This window comes from Stegostoma tigrinum, chromosome 2 (genome assembly GCF_030684315.1).
Source record: "Stegostoma tigrinum isolate sSteTig4 chromosome 2, sSteTig4.hap1, whole genome shotgun sequence".
NCBI lineage: Eukaryota > Metazoa > Chordata > Chondrichthyes > Orectolobiformes > Stegostomatidae > Stegostoma > Stegostoma tigrinum.
The window spans coordinates 138,722,988-138,746,625 of NC_081355.1; the positions used below are offsets into that span (position 1 = coordinate 138,722,988).

Sequence of the window (23,638 nt, forward strand, 5' to 3'; positions counted from 1 at the left end):
GGTCTCTGAGTCTACGCTTGGTCTTACCAATGTAGAGGAGGCCCCATCGGGAGCAGCGGATACAGTAGACCAAGTTGACAGATGTACAGGTCTAATATGGAACATTTGTTTTGTGCCCTGAATGGAGGTGGGTGGGGAGGTGTAGGGGCAGGTCTAGCACTTGCTGCGATTGCAGGGAAAGGTGCAGGGGGCTGGTGGGGGTTGTGAGAGAGTTTGTGGAGCAGACGAGGCAGTCATGGAGAGAGCGGTCCCTAAAAAAGGCAGTTAGGGGCGGGAGGGAAAAATCTCTGGTTGTGGGTTGGATTGTAGGTGGTGGAAGTGATGAAGAATAACACATTAGATGTGATGTTGGTGGGATGATATGTGATAATAAGGGGGATTCTGTCTTTACTTTTGTTGGGAAAGGGAATGTGAGGGCAAAGCACAGGAAATGCAAGAAACTCAGTTGAGGGCATTTTCGATCACTGGAGGGTGAAAGTTACGGTCCTTGAAATAGAAGGACATCTGGGATGTGCAGGAGTGGAACACCCCATCTTGGGAGCAGATAAGGCGGAGGAATTGGGAGTAGGGGATCACATTCTTGTTGGATGGTGGGTGAGAGGAGATGTAGTCCAGGTAGCTGTGGGAGTCAGTGGGCTTGAAATAGATCTCATTTTTGAGGTGGTGACCAGAGATGGAGACTGAGAAATCCAGGAAGGAGAGGGAGGTATCAGAGATGGTCCAGGTGAATTTGAGGTTGGGCTGAAAGGTGTGAATAAATTTGATGAACTGTTCAAGCTTTTTGTGGGAGCACAAGGCAGCGCAGATACAATCATCAATGTAGCGGAGGAAGAGATGGGGGATAGTGCCAGTGTAACAGCGGAAAAGGGACTGTTCCACGTCTCCTACAAAGAGGGAGACATAGTTTGGGCCCACATAGGTGCCCATGGCCACCACTTTAGTCTTTACGAAGTGGAAGGAATTAAAGGAAAAGTTAAGAGCAAGGATGAGTTCAGTTAAGATGAGGGTCTCAGTGGAGGGGGAGTGGTTGCACCTGAGGTAGAGGAAGAAGCGGAGGGCTTTTAAGCCATCTGTATGGGGGATACAAGTGTACAGGGATTGGATGTCCTTAGTGAAGAAGAGGTGTTGGGGGCTAGGGAATTGGAAGTCTGGAGGAGGTGGAGGGTGTGGGCAGTGTCCCAAATGTAGGTGGGGAGTTCCTCGACCAGGGGGAGAAACAAAGTCAAGGCGAGTGGCGATAAATTCAGTGGGGCAGGAGCAGGCAGAGACAGTGGGTCGGCTGGGGCAGTCAGGTTTGTGGATTTTGGGAAGGAGATAGAAAGAGTTGGTGCAGGGTTTGGGAATAATGAGGTTGGAGTCTGAGGGTGGGAGGTCACTAGAGATGGAGATAGAGAGGCCCAGGAATCAAGTATGCTTACCTTTATTGGACAGTGCATTGAGTAAAGGAGTTGGGTGGTTATGTTGCAGCTGTACAGAACATTGGTTAGGTCACTTTTGGAGTATTGCGTGCAATTCTCTCCCTCTTCTCAGAAGAATGCTGGGAAACCAGAAAGTGTTCAGAAAAGTTTAATGAGCATGTTGCCAGGGTTGGAGAGTTTGAGCTATAGGGAGAGGCTGATTAGGCTGGGGCTATTTTCTCTGGAATGTCGGGGGCTGAGGGGTGACCTTATATAGGTTTACGAGATCATGAGTGTCAGGGGTAGGGTAAATAGGCAAGGTCTTTTCCCTGGGGAGGGAGAGTCCAAAACTAGACGTTTAAGATCATAGAATCCCTAAGTGTGGAAACAGGCCCTTCAGCCCAACAAGTCCACACCAACCCTTGGAGCATCCCACCCAGACCCATCCCCCTATAACCCGCACACGCGCGAACACCACAGGCAATTTAGCATGGCCAATACGCCTAGCCTGCATATCTTTGGATTGTGGGAAGAAACCTGAACACCCGGAGGAAACCCACGCAGATACGGGGAGAATGTGCAAACTCTGATGAGAGGGGAACGATTTAAAAGGGTCCTAAGCGGCAACTTTTCACGCACAGGATGGTGCGTGTATGGAATGAACTGCCAGAAGTGGTGAAAGCTGGTAAGATTACAACATTTTAAAAGGCACCTGGATAGGTATATGAATAGAAAGGATTTAGAGGGATGTGGGCTAAATTCTGGTCGATGAGACTAGATTTATATTGGATACATAGTTGGTATGGGTGAGTTGGACCAACAGGTTTGTTTCCATGCTGTATATCTTTATAACTATGTGACCCTAAAACCTTGAAGGGGAAGGAATAGTAAGTAGCATTACTTGTAATAGTTTCTTTTACTGTTCTCCCAATTAAAAACACACTTGAACAGAAGATAAGGTTAATTTATTGATATCAAAGATGTGGAACCATATACAAAAAATCCTGAGTTTTAAATAGTGTGTAGAACATCTCTTAATTTCAGCAGACCATGTTCCTGCTTCAATTTTTATTTTTAAGTTGCTTTAATATTTATTTTCAAATAAACCTGTTATAACCGTTTCTGTTAACTAATGTTTATGCACTGTAGCATACTGCATTCACTTACACTTAGATTATGTTGGAATAATTTCAATCATTCATTGTTGCAGATTATTTGTTTGTTTGTATGTTAAAATGTGGTTAACATTATCAATAATTGTTTTAATCTAAAACTGAATTTTAGAATCAAAGCTATGTGGGAAATACCCTTACGGAAAATGTTAATAATCATGTATTATTATTCCATTTTCTAGCAATTCAAAGTAAATTGAAAATTAGGTGATTGTGTGCATAACCCTGAAATTTTTTCCTCTTTCTCTAGACCATTGAATATAATTGTATCCAGGATTTTATGCACCATGGGGTTCACCTTTCACGGAATTCCCCTGTCCATTCGAAAGTGCGGGAGGTGTGTACAATTTAAATAATGTTCAGTTTATGCAAAAGATTTTTTGATAATAGTCTGTCGCATTATAACAGGTTTATTTACTGATATGGTTACAAATTGTAGTTGAAACATTGTTGAAACTTTGGTACATGAGAGACAAATGTTCCTGAGATAACACTGTGTGAGGCTAGATGAACACAGCAGGCCAAGCAGCATCAGAGGAACAGGAAAGCTTGACGTTTCGGGTTGAGACCCTTCTTCAGAAATGGGGAAGGGGAAGGGGATTCTGAAATAAATAGGGAGTCAGGGGGAGGTGGATAAAAGATGGATGAAGGAGAAGATAGGGTGAGAGGAGACAGACAAGTCAAAGAGGTGGGATTAGAGCCAGTGAAGGTGAATGGGGGTGGGGGATAGCTCCTCATTTGTTTTGCTTTTTGCATGCCATAAATTCCTTGATGTGAGTGTTGAATTAAGGGTAGTTTTAACATTTTATTCATGGAATCCTGTTTCGCTGTCCTGCATGGTGCCAACACTTGACCTACAAACCCTTGTTAACAATGTAAAAAGTACTGCAGTTCATGTTATTTCTCATTAGATGCATTTTATTCTTGGTGTTACTAGCTGTGACTTTTCCTTGTATTGCTCTCTATGGTTTCTCTTGACAGTTGGCAAGAGATTGAATTCAGAAGCATTCTTGTTTTTGTGGATTGGCCTCATTGTAGATTTGTGTTTTGCTGTCAGCGTGAATCAAGATTTTGAGAAGCCTAAATTGTAGCTCTTAACAATTTATGAAATTATTTTTGCAGTTGTTAAGTTACTTCCATCAACAAAAGCTTCGACAGGGGGTTGATGAAATGTTGCATCGTTTGTACCAGCCTATTCTATGGAGAGGATTGAAGGTACTACTGTAGCTTTTTAGAATGAATTAGAGGCATTAAAATTAATGAAGGTATAAGAATAAAGAAATTTTGTGGAAATTTTTAAGGAAAAATGTAACAAATGAAGACTGTTTTCGATATTTAATGACTTTATGAAATTGTTAGTGAATTTAAACAAAGTAAACTGCAAATATTCACAGTGTTGTCCATTATTATGTAAACTAAACTAAGCAATTCAAGCCCAATTCTGACATCACCTCCAAAGTTGTGGTGGATAAGTATATTCTGACATTTCAGGGACCAGTAATATTTTTAACTTAGTTTTGTTCATTCGTGGAATGAGTGCATCACTAGCTATGCCAGCATTTATTGCCCCTCCCTAATTGCCCAAAGGGCAGTTAAGAGTCACCCACGTTGCAGTGAGTCTGGAGTCATATGTAGGTCAGACCGGATAAGGATGACACTTTCCTTCCCTGAAGGACTGCATACAATATACAATTGGAAATATACAGTATGCAATTAATAGATTTGAGATTATACCATTCCCTTGATTGTACTTAATGAGTTCTGTTTTCATGAGAATTCTTCAGCCTCATAATGGAAATGGTCCAGATCTAGCTGTGGTAATAGCAGCAAAATGTCACCGTTTGCCACTATTGTACTTCTAAAACTGATGTCGTGTGCAGCTAAACTGAAAAAAATTGAACTTTTGTAGTGATTCTACACTTCACTATACGCTGTGGTGTTAAAGTTTCTCAAGCTTGTAATCAAGTAGAAATCACTGAACTAATGAGAACATGCCTTTACACCCTACAACTGTGGAGTCATAGAGTCATACTGCACGGAAACAGACCCTTTGGTCCAACTTGTCCACGCCGACCAGATTTCCTAAACTGAACTAGTCCCGTTTGCCTGCGTTTGGCTCTAAACCTTTCCTATTCATGTACCTGTCCAACTGTATTTTAAAAGTCGTAAGTGTACCTGCCACTCATTTCCTCTGGCCGTTCATTCTATACATGCACCACCCTTTCTGTGACCAGGTTGTCCCTTGTGTCCCTTTTAAATCTTTCTCCTCTTATCTTAAACCTATGCCCTCTACTTCTGAACTCCCCCAGCCTAGGGAAAAGACCTTTGCTGTTCACCATATCTATGCCTGTCATGATTTTATAAACTTCTATAAAGGCCACTTCTCAGTGCCCTACCTTGCAAGGGAAAATATCCCAGCCTCTCCTTTATAACTCCAACCCTTCAGGCCCAGTAACATCCTTGTAAATCTTTTCTGCACTTTTTCAATTTAATAATATCCTTCCTATAGCAGGGAAACCAACATTGCACATGGTACTCCAAAAGTGGCCTCACCAGTGTCCAATGTAGCCACAACATGGTGTCCCAGTGATGTGACCAATAAAGGCAAGCGTGCCAAATGCCGCCTTCACTATCCTGTCTGCTTGTAATGCCATTTCTGAGGAACTATGTTCCTGAACCTCTTGTTCTCTCTGACAACACTCTCCAGGGCCCTCTAATTAATGGTATAAGTCCAGTCCTGGTTTGCCTTACCAAAATGCAACACCTCCTTTTATCTAAATTAGACGCCATCTGTCATTCCTTGGCCGATTGGTCCAGTTGATCAAGATCCCATTGTACTCTTGGCAGACAGTGAAGCTGGTTATTTATACCACCAACTTTGGTGTCATCTGCAATCTTACTAACCATGCTTCTTATATTCTCAGCCAAATCATTTGTGTTAATGACAAAAAAGAGTGGGCCCAGCACTGATCCTTGCGACACACCGCTGGTTAGAGGCCTCCAGTCTGAAAAACAAACCTCTAACACCACCCTCTGTCTCCTACCATCAAGTCAATTTTGTATTCAATTGCTAGCTCCCCTTGGGCCCTATGTGATCTAACTTTACTAACCAGTTTCTCACTGAATATTTTCTTGGAAAATATTCAATGGCATGCTGAATTAATTGTTAACACTGAAAACCTTCTCGAGCTGTGAAAAACAATTTTATGTATGTGGTACACAAAATTCTCCAATATTTTAAAAACAGATCACATTTTAATTTTTTCCAATGTTTATCATTCAACTGCTATCATAATTCCATGCATATGCAACATTTGTTTCACTTGCTGTAAAATTTAATTAAAAGTGGAGGATGATTTTTCTTCCTAATTTTGTTAATGTGAATCGTTCAATGTGGTTTTTTCCTAACCATACTTGACACCACTGCTACTTTATTTGGCGAATCCTTGACCTGACTTCAGATTTAAAGTGAAGAAGGGCAAGGAAACGCAAAGCACAGGTTGCAGTATGCTTTTGGACCAATTTCTTCACGGTAATCAATGAGAGCCATTGATTACCATGAAGAAATTGGTCCAAAAGCATATTGCAATCTGTGCTTTGCGTTTCCTTGCCCTTCTTCACTTTAAATCAATGAGAGCAATTGATTATGACAGCTTAAGATTTAACACCAAGACAGTACCATAATGCTTCCAAAAGATGGAGAAAATGTAACTTCGAAAATACTGGGAAATTGGGGTACAATGCCAAATTGCTGGATGTTGCTAACAAGTAGCAAGATCCTGAAGAAAGGTAGATATATTTATATATTATTTTTAAAAAATGCTGGAGAGCATTCCTGGAAGCATTTCGAGACAGAGAAGCTGAGTTAATGTTTCAGATCCAATGTGGCTCTTCTTTTGAGTGGAAAAGAGAGTTGGAGGCGCTTGATATACAAAGGCTACGGGCCCTGACAACATTCCGGCAATAGTACTGAAGACGTGCTCCAGAACTTGGCACTCCCTTAGCCAAGCTCTTCCAGTACATTTACAATACTGGCATCTATCCAACAATGTGTGGAAAATTGTCCTGGACACACACATCCAACCTGGCCAATTACTGTTCCATCAACCTACTGTCAATCATCAGTAAATTGATAGGTGTCATCAACAGTGCTATCAAGCAGCACCTGTTTAGCAATAACCAGTTCAGTTCCACCCATTTTGAGATTTTGACAGGTTCACTCAGCTCCTGACCTCATTACAGTGTTGACAAAAGAGCTGAATTCGAGAGGTGAGGTGAGAGTGATAGCACTTGACATCAAGATTGAATTACACCCAGTGTGACATCAAGCATCCGAGCAAAACTAAAATCAATGAGAATCGGGGGCCATCTATCCATTGGTTGGAGTCATACCTGGCATATGGGAAGATGGTTGCAGTTGTTGTCTGTCAGCTCAACTCCAGGACATCTCTGCAGGAGGTCCTCAAGGTAGTGTCCTCGGCCCAACCATCTTCAACTGCTTCATCAATGACCTTCCCTTTATCATACTGTCAGAGTGGGGATGTGAAGCAGCAAACAATGTTCAGCACCATCATGACTTCTCAGGTAGTGAAGCTGTTCATGTTCAAATGCATCAACACCCGGACACTATCCAGGCTTGGTCTGGCAAGTGGCAAGTAACATTCACACCACACAAATGACAGGCAATGACCATCTCCAATAAGAGACAACAATCTAACCAATGCCCCTTTTGACATCACTGAGTCCCCCACTGTCAACATCCTGGGGGATACCATTGACCAGAAACTCAACTGGCTCCCTGCATAATTACAGTGGCTATGAGAGCATGTCAGTGGCTAGGAATAGTGTGATGATTAACTCCCGCCCTGACTCCCCCAAGCTTGTCCCACCATCTACAAGGCACGAGTCGAGAGTGTGATGGAATACTCCCCACTTGCCTGGATAAGTGCAGCTCTAACAACACTCAAGAAGCTTGACACTATCCAGGACAAAGTAGCCCACTTGACTGGCACCACATGCACAAGCATCCATTCTCTCCACCACTGTACTCAGTAACGGCGGTACGTACTATCTACAAGATGCACTGCAAATATTCACCAAAGGTCCTCGGACAGCGCCTTCCAAGCCCCTGATCGCTTCCGCCTAGAAGGATAGAAGTAGCAGTTACATTAGAATACCATGATCTGCAAGTTCCACCCTTGAGAAAATCTCAATCCTGACTTGGAAATATATCACCATTTCTTCACTTGCTGGATCAAAATCCTGGAATTCCCTCATAGGTGTTAATAACAGCATGCAGGTCAACTCTAATCAGAAACAACAAAACAGAAACTAGACATGAACTTTGAATGGAACAAAATAAAATCAAAATCAGGGATAGAGGACAAGGTCTGAATTTTTTGATCTCTAATCTCAAAATTGAGTCCAGACGATTGTTGTACCTGTATGGAAGATGAGGTGCTTTTCTTTCAGCTTATGGAACAATGCACCTGGCCTGGGATGGAAACGTGAGCATGTTTGCAAGATTGTGTATCATAATTGCAAAGAAACAGAAAGTTGTGGGCCGTGTTTGTGAACTAAGTGAGTGAGTTGTGTAAAGCAGCCACAGTCTGCATTTTGCAATGCCAGTATAGAGCATGCTACATTTGCCAAGCAGCGAATATAATAGACTAGGATCAAAGAAGTAAATTGTCGCTTCACCTGGAAGGAGACTATAGCAAACCAACACCCGCATTAAGAGCATAGCAATTGATCAAATATTCTAATTTGTCAAAAAGTCCATGTAATCGATGGAAAAACACACACTAAGTAATAGAAATGCAATGCAGAAGGTATACACAACGTTGATGTACTTTCTTTAAACCACTTTAATGTTAATACAACTTTGCCAGAAATAAAACTTACTGCCAGAGAGCTTTCTCACTCATATTGTCCGCTGACCACTCGAATATTGCTGGGATTGCAATAATACAGAAAACTTCTGGTATTTGAGAAATATTTTTGCTGGTTTATTGATGGTGCTGGTTTAAACAAAGTTGGCTGTGCTTTAATTTTATAATCTTGTTTAGACTAGTGACAGGAATTGAGTGCGCTTCTGGTCTTCATACTTTAGAGAATCTGACCTTTCCATGTTGTTGCAATATTTTATGTCTTTCTTTCACTCATTTTTCTTTCTTTTTGAAGGCCAGAAATTCAGAAGTGAGAGCAAATGCTGCGATTCTTTTTATTGAAGCATTTCCAATAAGAGACCCTGGACTTGCCAATGAAGAAGTAGATGTTCAAATTCAAAGGCAATTTGATGAAATTTTTGTAAGTATACTTTGGAACAAATTGGTTTATTTAGATGCAACCTATTGGCCAATATAGGCTTTCCTTTACTAAACATCAAATTGCAATCATGATTAGTTACAGTAGCAGCTTCATTCTATTATCATCCTTTTCTTCGGAGACCGTACAAATGCCCCACGCATTTTATCACAGGTCTTGAGTGAAATAGAAATAAAATAATTCATTACACTACTCATAATGGAGGATAGTTTGATTTGTAAATGGGTGTAAATTGTTGAAGTGATATGTGGGAATTCAGATGGAGAAAACATGTGCCTGAATTAAAATAAAATCTTGTTGACAGCATAATCATGGCAGTTAATTTTTTTATTGCCATATCTCTTCACAGGAAACAGTTGGTACATACACAAAATATAACTTGCATTGTTTTCATTCTTTTCCTTTTGTAGAATCTTTTGGAAGATCCTCAACCTCTGGTTCGTTCTACTGGTGTGCTTGGTGTGTGTAGGATTGCTGCAAAATACTGGGAGATGATTCCCCCTGCTATTCTTACTGACCTTCTTACCACTGTGCTCCGTGAGCTCTCTGCTGATACGAGCTCTGCTGATGTTCGCTGTTCTGTCTTTAAGGTATGTGATGGTATTTTCTTCCAGTTTCCTTTTGCTTATGCTCCAACCTTTTAAAGATCCAAGTAACTGCACCTCTCGCAGTCTCTTCTTCAGCCTGGAACGAACATCTCTGCTAGCCACCTGTCACCCTAGGAACAGCCACCTCCTATGGCCAAATTGACTCTCCTGATCTGATCTGATGCCTCAAGAGGACTAATTTCACATGGGCCTCTTGAGCATCAGTTTTGACACTCTGGCTTTTTTGCCTGCATTAGGACACTCAAACCAATCTCTGGGCCTGGTTCCTGCAGCACCAATTAAATATTTAAACCTGGAAGTTCCAGAATTTCAAATTCAAAATTCAATAACATGGGGGCATATTGCTAAATTTACCTTGTTGCGGGATTTTTTTTCTTTATGTGGAACTTCTAAACAATTTGTACAATGTTCATAGTCCAGCCATTTTAACAGCACATTGGCAAATGTAATTGTATCTCAAATTGCTCAATATTTTGTATGGAAAAAATTCTGTGTCATTGTTATGTTCCACAGTGTTTACCAGTTACTTTGGATAACAGAATGAGCCATCCTTTGTTGGAGCAGCTTCTTCCTGGACTGAAAAACAGTCTCCATGACCATTCAGAAAAAGTCAGAGTAGCCTTTGTTGATATGCTGCTGAAAATTAAAGCTGCTAGAGCTGCAAAGGTAGGATTGCTCAGAAGGTGAAATGTTTCAAATGTGAAATAGCAACAATTACTCATCTTTGGGGCTACCAAACAGCATTGTAAAAGTAGTATATTGCTCATTCCAAAGTAGGGAATGTTTATGATTCAATAGAATTGTGTTTAGTCAATACTGTTGAGTATGGACTAAGTTATGGTCTATAATTTTGTAGTGGAGGATTTTTGTAATGCTTAAGTAATTCTTTCGCGCATTCCATTTTGTGATAACTGTCCACTTAGTCTGAAAATTTGTAAAGCAGAGTCATTTGTACTGAAGAATTAAAACTTAAATGGCAATTATGTTCTTAGTATTGGACTGAATTATAACACTCTGCAGGTCAGATAAACTTCATGTCAAACCATTGCTAGTACAAATTAGTGACCACAGCCATTACAGAGCTCAGCATTTTAGTTTAGGCATCACAGTAAACAAAAATAGATGAGTATTCATTTAGAAAGACCATAAGACATAGGAACCGGTAGGCTATTCAGTCCATGAAGTGTGTTCTATCTATTCACTGAGATCATGGCTGATCCAATAATCCTCAAAGCACGTTTCCTGCCTTTTCTCTATAACATTTGATTCTCTTATTGATTAGAAATATGTACATCTCAACCTTTGAATATATTTAACAGCATACCTCAATGCCCTCAGTGATAAAGAATTTCACAAATTTATTAAAATATAACAGAACTGTGATGTGACGGCAACGACACATCCATCACCTATCAGGATAGTCTTGGGGTTCTCCCTTCTTGCTGGAAAGAGAGCCTGAATCATCCTGATCTCCCACCACCAGCCTATGCTTGTCTGAGCTGTACCCACATTGTGCCATACATGGAAATTCCCTGTTCCAATCCTATGCAGGTCACTCCCCACAACTCTTTTTCCACGGCCTCAATGTCATCGTTGCTTCTGGTCCTCGTTTGGAACTGGAAGAATTTATCAATTTTGCTTCCAATTTCCACTCTGCTCTCATTCACCTCGCCCATCTCTTTGACTACTCTCTTCTCTTTAACATGTCTGGTTCTATTTCTGGGAATTGGCAGGCCACTGATATCTATTACAAACTCATCTGGACTAAATGTTTTTAAATTTTCTATCCTGTAAAGCCCGCATTTCTATTCTCCCGGTTTCTCTGGTCTGTCGCATCTGTTCAAATGATGCCACCTTTTGATGTCATCAAAAGTTTCCAACTTGTTCCTGAACTGAGGATACCTTGAAACCATGGTTTACAGGGTCTTTAGCTGTTATTGACCAACTTACGGCACTTCTATCCTCACTCCTTCTCTTCTGTACCCAGATAACGATATGGTCCTCTTCCTCAGCTTCCACCTGCCAGTCTCTGCTTCCAAAAGATCATAAGTTGCCATTTCCATCATCTACAGACAATGCCACTACCAGACACACATTCCCCTCCCGTCTCTTATCAGAATTCTGTTGGGAGTGTTCCCTCCAGAACACCTTTCTCCACTCCCAATACCTTTGCCACACTCTCCAAGGCACCTTTCCATGCAATCGCAGAAGGCGTGACCACCTCCTTACTCATTATCCAAAGTCCGAGACACACTTAGGTGAAGTAGCGATTTACCGGCGCTTCGCTTAATCTTGTCTACTGTACTTGCAATTCACATTCTGGTCTTTTCTAAATGGGGAAGCCAAAACACAGCTTGGATACCTCCTTTGCAGAATATCTATGTTCTGTCCTTTAAAATGACCCAGAGCTTCTAGTTGCCGACACTGCAATACGTCACCATGTTCCTTGGCAAACATTTCTGTCCTGGGCCTGCTGCTGTACTCTAGTGAGACTTGGTGCAAACTAGAGGAATAGCGTTTCATTTTTCACTTGAGAATTCTGCAGCCTACAGGAGTCACTATTAAGTTCTCTGTTTATACATTCATAGGTTGGACAACATCCTTCTCCCAAACCACAGGAACTGTCACGAATCTCATTGTTTCTCGCTCTCTCTCTACCCCTTTGCCCCCGATTCTCCCCTCCCTCTCCTCCTGTGCTCCTCTTTCCTCCTCTTCCCAAACACACACTGATTCCCTGTCATTGACATAAATCACTTTTTCCTACATCTATCACTTCTGAAGAGGGGTCGCTGGACTAGAAATATAAGCTCTGTTTCTCTCTCCACAGATGCTGCCTGACCTGAGTTTCTTTAGCAATTTCTGTTTATCTTCCATAGATTCACTGTCTTCTCAGAAGAAATTTGACCTCATCTCTGTTCTAGCTGGGCACTTACTTTGAGATAATGCTGTATGATTCTAGTTTCTCCTACGAGGCAAAACAACCTCTCCACATCAACACTGTCAAACCTTCTGACAATCTTGCATTTCAAATAAAGTGCTTGCTTGTCATTCTTCTAAAACTCTGATTACTACAGACCCCACCTGCTTGGCTGTTCCTCAAGCAATCTCAAATAGAAATTACTGGAAAATCTGAACAGGTCTGGCAGCATCTTTGAAGCAAAACAGAAAGTTTCAGGTCCAGCAACCCCTCTTTGGCTTTTTCGTATGTTAGCTTTTTGTGATTACTGGATGAGGACTTCCAAATCCCTCAGTTCTGTAACTTCCTGCAGTCTTTCTCCATTTAAGTAGCATTGAACTCCACTATTCTTCCTGACAACATGTAATGGTTAACATTTCTCCACCTTATATACCATCTGCTAAGTTCTTGCCCACTATCTGAACTTGCCTCTATCCCGCTACAGTCTCTTTATGTCATCCCCACTACTTGCTTTCCCGTTTATTTTTGTGTCATCTGCAGATGTGGCTGTAGTACATTCACATTTCTCATCCAAGTCAATAATATCCCACCGGGTATCCCACAGGTTACCAACCTGATAATGCCCCCTTTACCCAACTTTGTCTTCTATGATTGAGCCAATCTTCTATCCAAGCTAGCATACTGCCTCCAGACTTATAAACTGATATCTTAAGGAGCCTTTCATGTGTTACCTTATCAAATATCTTCTGAAAATCTCAAATATATAACATCCACTGCTCCTTTACCTATTTATGTTATTACTTCAAACAAATTCTAATAAATTTGTCACTCATGACCTTCCCTTCATAAAGCCATGCTGACTCTGCTTGATCATTGTACATATTTCTAAATGTTCTGCTATTGCATCCTTTACAATGCTTTTAACATTTTCAAAATAACAGTCATTGAGCGAACAGGCCTATAGTTACCTTTTCTTATCTGCTTTCCTTTTAAAGTGTTTCATTGGCAGTTTTTCAATTCTCTGTGACAGTTCCAGAACCTTTGGGTTCTTGGAGGATTGATGGACAGAGCATCCACTACCTTGAAAGCTATTCCTAATATCCCGTCAGATCCAGGGAACCTGTGGTTTTTTGCTCTATTAGTTTTACTAGCACTTTTTCTTTAGCGATAGTTACTACATTTGTTTTTTTTCTCCTATTTTTGCCTTTGATTGCTTAGTAAGTTTGGAAAGCTATTGGTCTTGTGAAGACTGATACAAAGCTTTTATTCAACTCCTCTGCCATTTCCTGGTTCCCTGTCAGTATTTCCCTAATGTTGTTCTCTGAGAGTCTCTTAACTTTGGAGCCTCTTTCTACATATTTAAACAAGTTTTTGCTGTCTGCTTTGATATTGCTTGCAAGTTTACTCTCAAACTTTATTTTCACCCTCTTTATTGTATTTTTCATTATCTTTTGTTGGGCAAGTTTCAAAAACCAGTCCTCTGGCTTGCTGCTAATCTTTGTTGAATTGTATGATTCATACTTCAATTTGATGCTATCTTTAACTTCCCTGGTTAACTATGGTCTGTTCCCTTCTGAAAATCCATCTTTCTCACTGGCATATGGCTTTGTGTTGAGTCATAAACTATTTTCTTCAACATCTGCCATTTATCTTCAATGGCCTCCATAACCCGTGTCCTTTCCCAATTCACTGCAACTTCCTGTGCCCTCATTCCTTTGTAAATAAATTTATTCAATTTAACACATTTGTCTCTGGCCCAAAGATAGTAGGACTGTGTCTCCTGCATTTCCCACAACTCATCCCTCACACCCCATCCCCGCAATAACAACTGAAACAGAATCCCCCTCCTCCTCATGTACCAACCCACCAACCTCTGGATCCAATGCATCATCCTCCGACACTTCCACCATCTGCAATCTGACCCCACCCCCAAAGACATTTCCCCCTCCCCACCCTTATCTGCTTTTTGGAGGGACCACTCTCTCCATGACTGCCTTGTCCGCTCCACACTCCCCTCCAGCCCCACCACACCTGGCACTTGTCCCTGCAACCGCAGGAAGAGCTACACCTGTCCCTACACCTCACCCCCATCCCAGATCCCAAGAAGACTTTGCACATCAAGCAGATGTTCACCAGCACATCCGCTAATGTGGTAAACTGTATCTGCTGTTCCTGTTGTGGCCTCCTCTACATCGGGGAAACCCAAGTGGTGGCCTGGGGAACACTTTGCGGAACACCTACACTCAGTTTGCACTAAACAATTGCACCTCCCAGGCGTGAGCCATTTCAACACCTCCTCCCATTCCTCAGATGCCACATCCATCCTGGGCTTCCTGCAGTGCCACAACAATGCCACCCGAAGGTTGCAGGAGCAGCTCTCCATATTTTGCTTGGGAACCCTGCAGCCCAATGGTATCAATGTGGACTTCACAATCTTCAAATTCTCCCCTCCCCCTACCGCATCCCAAAACCAGCCCAGCTTGTTCCTGCCTCCCTAACCTGTTCTTCCTCTCACCGATCCCTCCTCCCACCTCAAGCCCCACCCCCATCTCCTACCTACTCATCCCATCCCATTGAACTCTCTCCTCCTTAACTCCCCACCTACACTCACCCTTACTGGCTCCACCCCTGCCTCTTTGACCTGTGTGTCTCCTCTCCATTTATCTTCTCCTTTATCCATCTTCTATCCGCCTCCTCCCTCTCCCTATTTATTTCAGAACCCGCTTTCCCTCTCCGATTTCTGAAGGAGGCTCCAGGCCCGAAATGTCAGCATTTCTGTTCCTCTGATACTGCTCGGCCTGCTGTGCTCATCCAGCTCTACACCTTGTTATCTCTGTTTCTGATCCAAATTCCTTGCACTAACTCCATATAAATTTTACCATATATGGTCCCTGTTTTCTATGGGTCTTTTAGTCTGACATATTTATTAAATCTATCTTGTTGCACATCAGCTGATCTGTAATTGAATCCACAACACATTCTTTTGGGAAACTATCCTGAATGCACGATGAATTCTTCTTCATGGCTGTGTCTGCCAACCTGACTTTCCCAATCTACGTGAAGATTAAGGTTAATTTACTGTCTTTTCACAGAATCCCTACAGTGTGGATGCGGGCCATTCGGCCCTCGAGTCCAAACCAGTCCTCCAAAGAGCATTCCACCTAGACCCAACCCTTGCCCTTTCCCTGTAACCCTGCATTTTCCATGGCTAATCTGCCTAAACTTCATGTCCCTAGACATTATGGGAAATTTAACATGCGCATCTTTGGACCGTGGGAGGAAACCGGAGGACCTGGAGGAAATCCACACAGATGTTGGAATAATATTCAAATCGCACACAAACAGTTGCCCAAGAATGCCCTGGCATTGTGTGGCAGCAGTGCTAACTACTGAGCCACTGTGCGGTCCCTATGCATGCCCTCATTATCTCCTGACTTATTCTTTGTCTCATTGTATAGCTGCTGCTTAGGGGCCTACAGGCTTGTCCTACTAGTGTGTTCGTCCTCCTTATTTCTTAATGCCATCTGTATGAATGTTGCATGTTCCACTCAAAGAACATTTCTTGGTATTGCACTTCCATCCTATGCTAACGTTGCAGTCCACCAACTTTTCTTCCTCCCTGCTCATTTGAGAAGTCACATACTTGCTTTGATCTTCTTGTAACCACATCTCAATAATGACTATAAGATAAAACTCTTAACCTGTAATTGTGTGTTTAATTAGTTCATTTTGTTTTAAATACTACAAGCATTCAAGAAAAAATACTTTTTTTCATTTTTTAAATCCCATTTTCCCTATTTACTGCATTTTTTTCCTATGTTTATGCACTGTCCCTTCCCGTCCCATTTTGCTGTCTAATGCTGCCATATCCTCTTGCTTTCTGACTCTGCATTTTCCCTTTTCCCATCTGTTTTCTCGTTCACACCCCTCTTGGCTCTCTCTATAGCCCTAGTCATTCAGTTCACCTGCATGCTGGTCCCTTGACCTTAGTATTATTGCCATTGCCCCCAAACTGAAACCTTTTCCACCACCCCAATCTTTGAGCTGTGCACTTAAGTCCTTGTCTTTATTTACCTCATGTGACTTTGGATTACGACCTGAACAATACACTGAGATTGTTACCTTGGAAGTCTTGCTTTCAAATTTAACTCTGAACCGTTCAAAATCTTCAAGCAGGACCTGCCTTCTCCTCCTTTCAACGTCATTGATAGTGATGCAGATGATGACAACTGGAACCCTCTCTCCCTCTCCATGTTGATCTCAGACTCAAGAATCTATCCTTTACCCTGGCACTGGCAGACAGCCGAGCCTTTGGGCCATCCACTTCGGCCTGGACAGAACGATATTCAGCTCCCTAATTAGTCTGCCCCTTAACATTACTGCATTCCTACTTCACTTGAATTGCACTTTATACCAAGGTAACATGGTTGGTTCACTCATTCTGCAGTTGACACCTTTGGCTGCACAGCTTGTAAGGACCTTATAACTGCAGGCAAGTGCAAGGCCTGAGTCATCTTAATTGCATCCCTCTGGATTCTCACCTGCAGTTGCACTCTCCTTTGCCTGACCACAGACCAATTTTCATTTATCTAGTGAGAGGGCTGTCTCCACCCTCTTGAGCAAAATGTCCAAGTAACTTTTCCTTTCTTTGTCTATAGCTTGGATCACAGTTCCTCAACTTGAATTTGAATGTGAAGTTCTCCAAGCTGCATACACTTGGGTTCGATGTATTTCCTGTGGATCACATCACCCATCCTCCCATCACTATTGTATTTGAAATTTCCAGTTTATAAAATTAGAAAATCACTAGTGTCAATCTTCTACTTAAAATGTATTTGAGAAAAGAAAGATGAATAAAATCGCTGGCCGCCAAAACATGAACTTAAGATTTCCAGTGTTCTTTAAAGACTAGGAGTATTCACCACTTCTTCTCTCAAATTAACCTCGTTTTCTGCATTTGAGTCACAGAGTTTTGTCATATCACTCTGTCACAGCACTCTTTGCAGATTGGCCTCTCGATCTGCACCTATCATCCTCTCCCACTTGTCTGTCACTCCCTGTCACTCTGGAAAGATTCTTGCAGTAAGCCTTGGTTCAAGTGACCTTTGTGCCCTTTTTGCATTGAATTTCCACTTTGAGCCAAGTTCCAGTCAGCCTTAATCTCACCCTACTGAAGTTTCATAGACACTGACAATGCAGTGTAAGAATTCCCTTTCTTATTTGAATCTGCTCAGAGAAACATTTCAGCTATAGTGATCAACACATTCAAGCTTAAATTCTATTTGACAGGATCAGGCAGCTATCACCTTTAATGAATCTATTTCATCCGACACGTCAGTTCTGCTATTATGCGTGTTCCGTCAATAAATTGGCTATAACATAATTGACGAATAGAGGAACGCTATTTCTGAAATGTGAACTTGTGTTGGCTATAATGCAATTCCATTGGTGTGCAGAGGAGTACACGCCAATATCACATAATTGTTTCAAGGGCTTTGTTGTGAAGTGCTTTCTGTGAGAGGTGCAGTACAACCTCCTCCCCAATCACATTATCTTGACATTTTTTCAAGGTAATGTGTTAAATAAACATTTATTCAAATTATGCTATCCTATACGTAAGGCTTTTGAGTGTTTTTGTTTTGGCCTGCCCCTCACCCCACTTTCGCCGTAGGCACCGTTATTTCTGTAACACGATGTTGCACAGGAATGCAACTATTGCTTTATAGCAGAACTGACTGTGCTTAAAGGCTGTTGTGTGAAGTGGACTTTAACATTCAAACTCAACTTGGAAATAATGTACCAGATGAATTCACATTTGAATCAAATTTCCCACAGTTTATTCACATGACCATTGTCTCATTCTGCTCAGGTCTCGTGCACACTGACCCTGCATGCCCCTTTTGACTGTGTGGTGTAAGATTTCTTTTTTCTCAGTGTATTGTTCAGGTCGTAATCCCTGACATCCCTGGGGACTGCACATCTATGGACTGTGTCAGTGTGGAGTTTGCACATTCTCCCCGTATCTGTGTGGGTTTCCTCCAGGTACTCCGGTCTTCTCCCACAGCCCATAGATGTGCAGTCCCCAGGGATGTTTAGGTTAGGTGGGTTAGACATTGAAAATGCAGGGATAGAGGAATGGGTCTGGGCGGGATGCTGTTTAGAGGGGCGGTGTGGACCTGTTGGGCTGACTGGCCTGTTTCCTCACTGTCGAGATTCTATGATCTATGAAGATTGTAATTTTCCAGAACAAACACCCATCATTTTTCAGTGTCTTTTACAGAGTCAGGCCATTGTAAGATGTTAACAAATGGAAAAATAAAGGCATTTTTCACGTTTTCTGTGTCATTGAGTAATTTTGACATAGACTGCAATTGTAGGTAAAATTGGATTGCATCAGGGCCACGTCTAGTATTCTGAAGCTGTGCAGGTCATTTAAGGCTTGACTTATTGTGACTTTATTGCAGTCTGAGTATGATCGTCATTGGTCTTGAAATCGAAGGATGCAATGCTTGTTTCTCTCCGGCTTTATTTTATATATACTATAAATGTGCACTGTGGACATTTGAACAGCAAGTACATTGTGTTTAGTATGCTTACTTGTCATTTATAAAATACAATGTAGGAAAATTGATGCTATTTAAATAAACGTGATAGCATTTGACCACTATTAATGACAGAATTTGCATAATCTTTCACAGTTTTGGAAAGTATGCCCTATGGAGCATCTTCTGGCTCGCTTGGAACTTGATTCTCGACCAGTCGCAAGACGAATTGTTAACCTGTTGTTTAACTCCTTCTTTCCTGTGAATCAACCTGAGGAGGTATGGTGTGAAAGATGTGTCACACTTGTACAAATGAATCCCATGGCAGCAAGAAAATTTTATCAGTATGCACATGAGCACACTGCACCAACAAACATTGGTAAGTTCTTTACTGTTGGTTACTGAGTATTGAAAGGAAGGGCATTTTTATTAAAGAAAAGAATAACTTCCATTTACACAATGTTCATGAACTTAAGGTGAATTGTATTGACTAGCTTCTATCTAAAGTTCTGATCTTTTAATTTCAAATCACTCCATGGCCTCCTTAGGAGCTATCAACAGCCCTACCAAAAAAATCCTTTTAGACATCCATTTATTATTTTTGTTCTGGTTTTTGCATATCCCCAATGTTCTTTGCACAGGTAACTGTCTGCTGTGCAATTCCATTCCTGCATCTTGCTGTCATCATTATCTCTTCTCCTTTTAGAACAACCTTGGGCCACACTTTTTTGGTTGGTCACTCATTTTAATATTTCCTTCTGACAAATCCTCCTTGTTAATAGCCCTTCTGATGCCTTGAATGCTTTATTACATTAAAGGTACTATATGAATGTTAATTGTTTTATTTTGCTGAAGGTTAGTTACTGTTGGTTTTTTGAGTGGGGTGCCACAGTGATGGTACATATACCTTGATAATCATTTTTACTAATATTGGTTGAAGAACAAATTTTGCCAAGTACACATTGAGAATCTTTTGAAATGGTGTCTTTTTAATCTTTGTATGCTCACCTGCGGCAGATGGAACATGGATATAATGTTTCATCCAAAAAAAAAGACACTTTTAATAAGACTGCACTGAAATGTCAGCCAGGGTTACTTTTGCATGGGCAAATATGATAGAGAGCTATTTATTGCTGTTTAACAAATAGTTACATTAAATGTTTTGAGGAATTTGCCTGTATAAATTTTAGAATTAAAAGTGATATGCACAGTAAAGTTTGTAAACGTGGAGTGGGTATTCAGCTGAATTTTTCAGATTAGGTTTCGCACACGGTTTGGCTGTCAGTAATCTGTCAAATTGGCAGGAACCTTTGGCGTCTATAGGAGCTCAGTTAAATGTAGAAATCCTCATGTTGATGACCCCCTTCTCCATAGAATGCATTGTCAAAGTCCTCACAAGTGGAAATGTCTGATTTCACACTTTTCCTTTTTAAACACTCATTTGGCAGTGTTCTCATTTTAGACTCAGGTTTCTGGATTCAAGTTCCTCTCCAGGGCTCAAGCACAGATATCAAAGCAGACATACATTCTGTGCGTAGACAAACAGGACCTGAAGAAGGGTAATACCCAAAATATTGACTTCTCCTTTCCTCCAGATGCTGTCTGGCTTGTGTTCTTCCAGTCTCCTGTTTGTCTACCTTGGGTTCTAGCATCCAGTTTTTTTTTGTCTCTACACATATTCTGTGTATATGGGGCTGCTTTGGGATCAAATCTTGAACCAAGGCCTCAGGTGATGTGAGAGTTCCCACTGTACTATTTTCAAGAACATCAAGGAGGTTATAACATAAGAACCAGGAGCAGGAGTGGGCCATCTGGCCCTTGAGCCTCCCCTGCCATTTAATAAGATCATGGCTGATCTTTTTGAGACTCAGCTCCATTTACCCACCCATTCACCATAACCCTTAATTCATTTACTGTTCAAAAATTTATCTAGCTTTGCCTTAAAAACATTCAGCGTGGTAGCTTCAACCACTTCACTGGGCAGGGAATTCCACAGATTCACAACCATTTACGTGAAGGAGTTCCTCCTGACCTCAGTCCTACACGTGCTTCCCTTTATCTTGAGGCTATGCCCCCTAGTCCTAGTTTCACCTGCTAGCGGAAACAACCTCCCTGCCTCCACCTTATCTATTCCCTTAATAATCTTATATATTTCTAGAAGATCTCTCCTCATTCTTCTGAATTCCAATGAGTATAATCCCAGTCTACTCAGTCTCTCCACATAATCCAATTCCCACATCATACAGCTATCTTAGTCCCCAACTCCAAATCATCTATCCTTGGTGGTCTGATCAATATTCAACTCTCAATTAATATCACAAAAACAGACTATCTGGTCGTTATCACATTGCAGTTTAAGAGAGTTTGCCGTGCACAAATTAGCTGATTTTTTTCAATGTCGTACTTCAAAAGTACTTAATTGACTCTAAAGCACTTTGTGAAATAGTGTTATGAAAATGCAAGGCAAATGAAAGCTGTTTTCAAACTAGCACTCTGTCTCAAGCTCTATTCATTTAAGGATAAAAGGACAAATTTTAAAAAAAGGACAAAATACACCTTAAAGCCATAGTTTTGACACACAAGTGTAACCCAGGAAATTGTGGGAAGCCTGGGAAGAAATTGTGGAGCATCTAGCAGAGATATTTGTATCATCAACAACCACAGGTGAAGTCCTGAAAAATTGGTGGGTAGCTAATAATGTTGTGCCGTTATTTTGAAAGGGCAAGTCAGAATTACAGACCTGTGAGCCTGATGTCAGTGGTGGGTAAGTTGTTAGAGGGGACTCTGAGAGAGAAGATCTGTATACATTTGGAAAGGTAAGGACCAATTAGGGATAGTCAGCATGGCTTTGTACATGGGAAATTGTGTCTCTCAAACTTGTTTGAGTTTTTTGAAGAAGTGACCAAGAAAGTAGATATCGTCTACATGGACTTTTGCAAGGCCTTCAACAACATTTTGCATGATAGACTGATTAGTAAAGTTCGATCATATGAGATCCAAGTAGAGCTAACCAATTGGGCTTGAAGGTAGGAGACAGAAGGGTGGTGTTAAAGGGTTGGTCATTCACACTGGTGGCCTGTGACTAGTGGCGTGCCACAAGTATTGATGCTGGGTCCACCTCTATTAATTGTTTATGTGAATTATTTGAATGAGAATACAGGAGGCATGGTTGCTATGTTTGTAGATAACATCAAAATTGAGAACGGTGACGAAGGTTATCAAAGAGTACAACTGGATCTTGATCAACTGGATCAGTGGGCCAAGGAGTGGCTGATGGAGTTTAATTTTGATAGACATGAGGAGTTGCATTTTGGTAAAATAAACAAGGACAGGACTTCTACAGTTAATAGTATGGCCCTTGGGATTGTTTTTGAATAGAGATAACTAGTGGTGTGGGTACACAGTTCCTTAACAGTGGTGTCACAAGTAAATAGAGTAGCGAAGAAGGCTTTTAGCATGCATGCTTTCATCAGTCAGAGCATGGAGTACAGGAGTTGAATTGTCTCGTTACAGCTGTGTAAGACATTGGACAGTCCACATTTGGCGTGCTGCATACAATTGTGGTCACCCCACTGTATGAAGGATATTATTAAGCAGTAAAGGGTGCAAAAAAGGATATACAAAGATGATACTGAGACTTGAGGGTTTGAGCTCTAAGGAGAGGCTGGACATTTTTTCCCTGGAGAGTTGGAGGCTGGGGGGTGATCTCATAGAGGATTATAAAATCAAGAGGCTTAGGTTTAAGGTGAATAGCAAATGTCTTTTCCGAGGCTGGGCGAGTCCAAAACTAGAGGGCATGGGGGCATAGGTTTAAGGTGAGAGAGGAAAGGTTTATAAGGGGCCTGAGGGGCAACTTTTTCACACGAAGTGGTGTGTATGTGGAATGAGTTGCAAGAGAAAGTGGTAGAGAAAGTATAATTGCAACGTTTAAAAGACATTTGAACATGTACACGGATAGGGAAGGTTTAAGGAGATATGAGCTAAGTGCAGGTAAATAGGACTAGTTCAATTTAGGAAACCTGATCAGCATGGAGGATGTGGGCCAAAAGGTTTGTTTCCATGCCGTATGATTCTATAACTATGGATGCTGGCGATCAGAAACAAAAACACAAATCAGTTCTGACAATTGGCGACTGGACCCGAAATGTCCTGACTGCTTTCTCTGCACAGATGCTGTTGGACCTGTTGAGTGTTTTTCCATCAATTTTTATAATTGTAAGAATACCAATTAAAAGTTGTGCCTTGTTGGATGAGTTGTAACAGAATTTTCAATGGCATATTAAGCTATAATTACTGCTGAGCAACTTCTGTAGCCATTAAGAACAAATTCTATACTTGTGATGTTAAATTTCTCTATTCCATTAAAATATTTCATGAATTTTAAATTATTGTATTTTTGAAGATTATAATATTTCACGTACAGCCCTCTAATTATTTAGCTTACCATAAAATTGTAATAACAGAATAAAATCTGTTTATTATTTCCTAATTTACTGTCTTTGATAAATTATCACTGTAATTGACTATTTTGTCAATTTAAGACATCACTTGCTGGACATCACAAGTGTACATGTGCTCTCCCTCCTTCCCTCCTGCTCTCTCTCGTCTCCCACAACCAAACAAATTAAATATTGCAAAGGGGGAAATAGAAAACAGAACTTCAATAGCTATTTGT

At 41.2% G+C, this 23,638-nt stretch overlaps 1 protein-coding gene across 2 annotated transcripts in view; it reads left to right on the forward strand.

Moving 5' to 3' along the window:
- Positions 1 to 23,638, forward strand: part of ncapg2 (non-SMC condensin II complex, subunit G2) — a 93,949-nt gene that overhangs the window by 35,722 nt on the left and 34,589 nt on the right. For both annotated transcript variants that reach the window (XM_048560354.1, XM_048560362.1), the window contains exons 9-14: positions 2,820 to 2,906; positions 3,692 to 3,784; positions 8,753 to 8,878; positions 9,307 to 9,486; positions 10,018 to 10,170; positions 19,120 to 19,342. In XM_048560354.1, the coding sequence (XP_048416311.1) occupies positions 2,820 to 2,906; positions 3,692 to 3,784; positions 8,753 to 8,878; positions 9,307 to 9,486; positions 10,018 to 10,170; positions 19,120 to 19,342 (862 nt within the window). The remainder of the gene's footprint in view (positions 1 to 2,819; positions 2,907 to 3,691; positions 3,785 to 8,752; positions 8,879 to 9,306; positions 9,487 to 10,017; positions 10,171 to 19,119; positions 19,343 to 23,638) is intronic.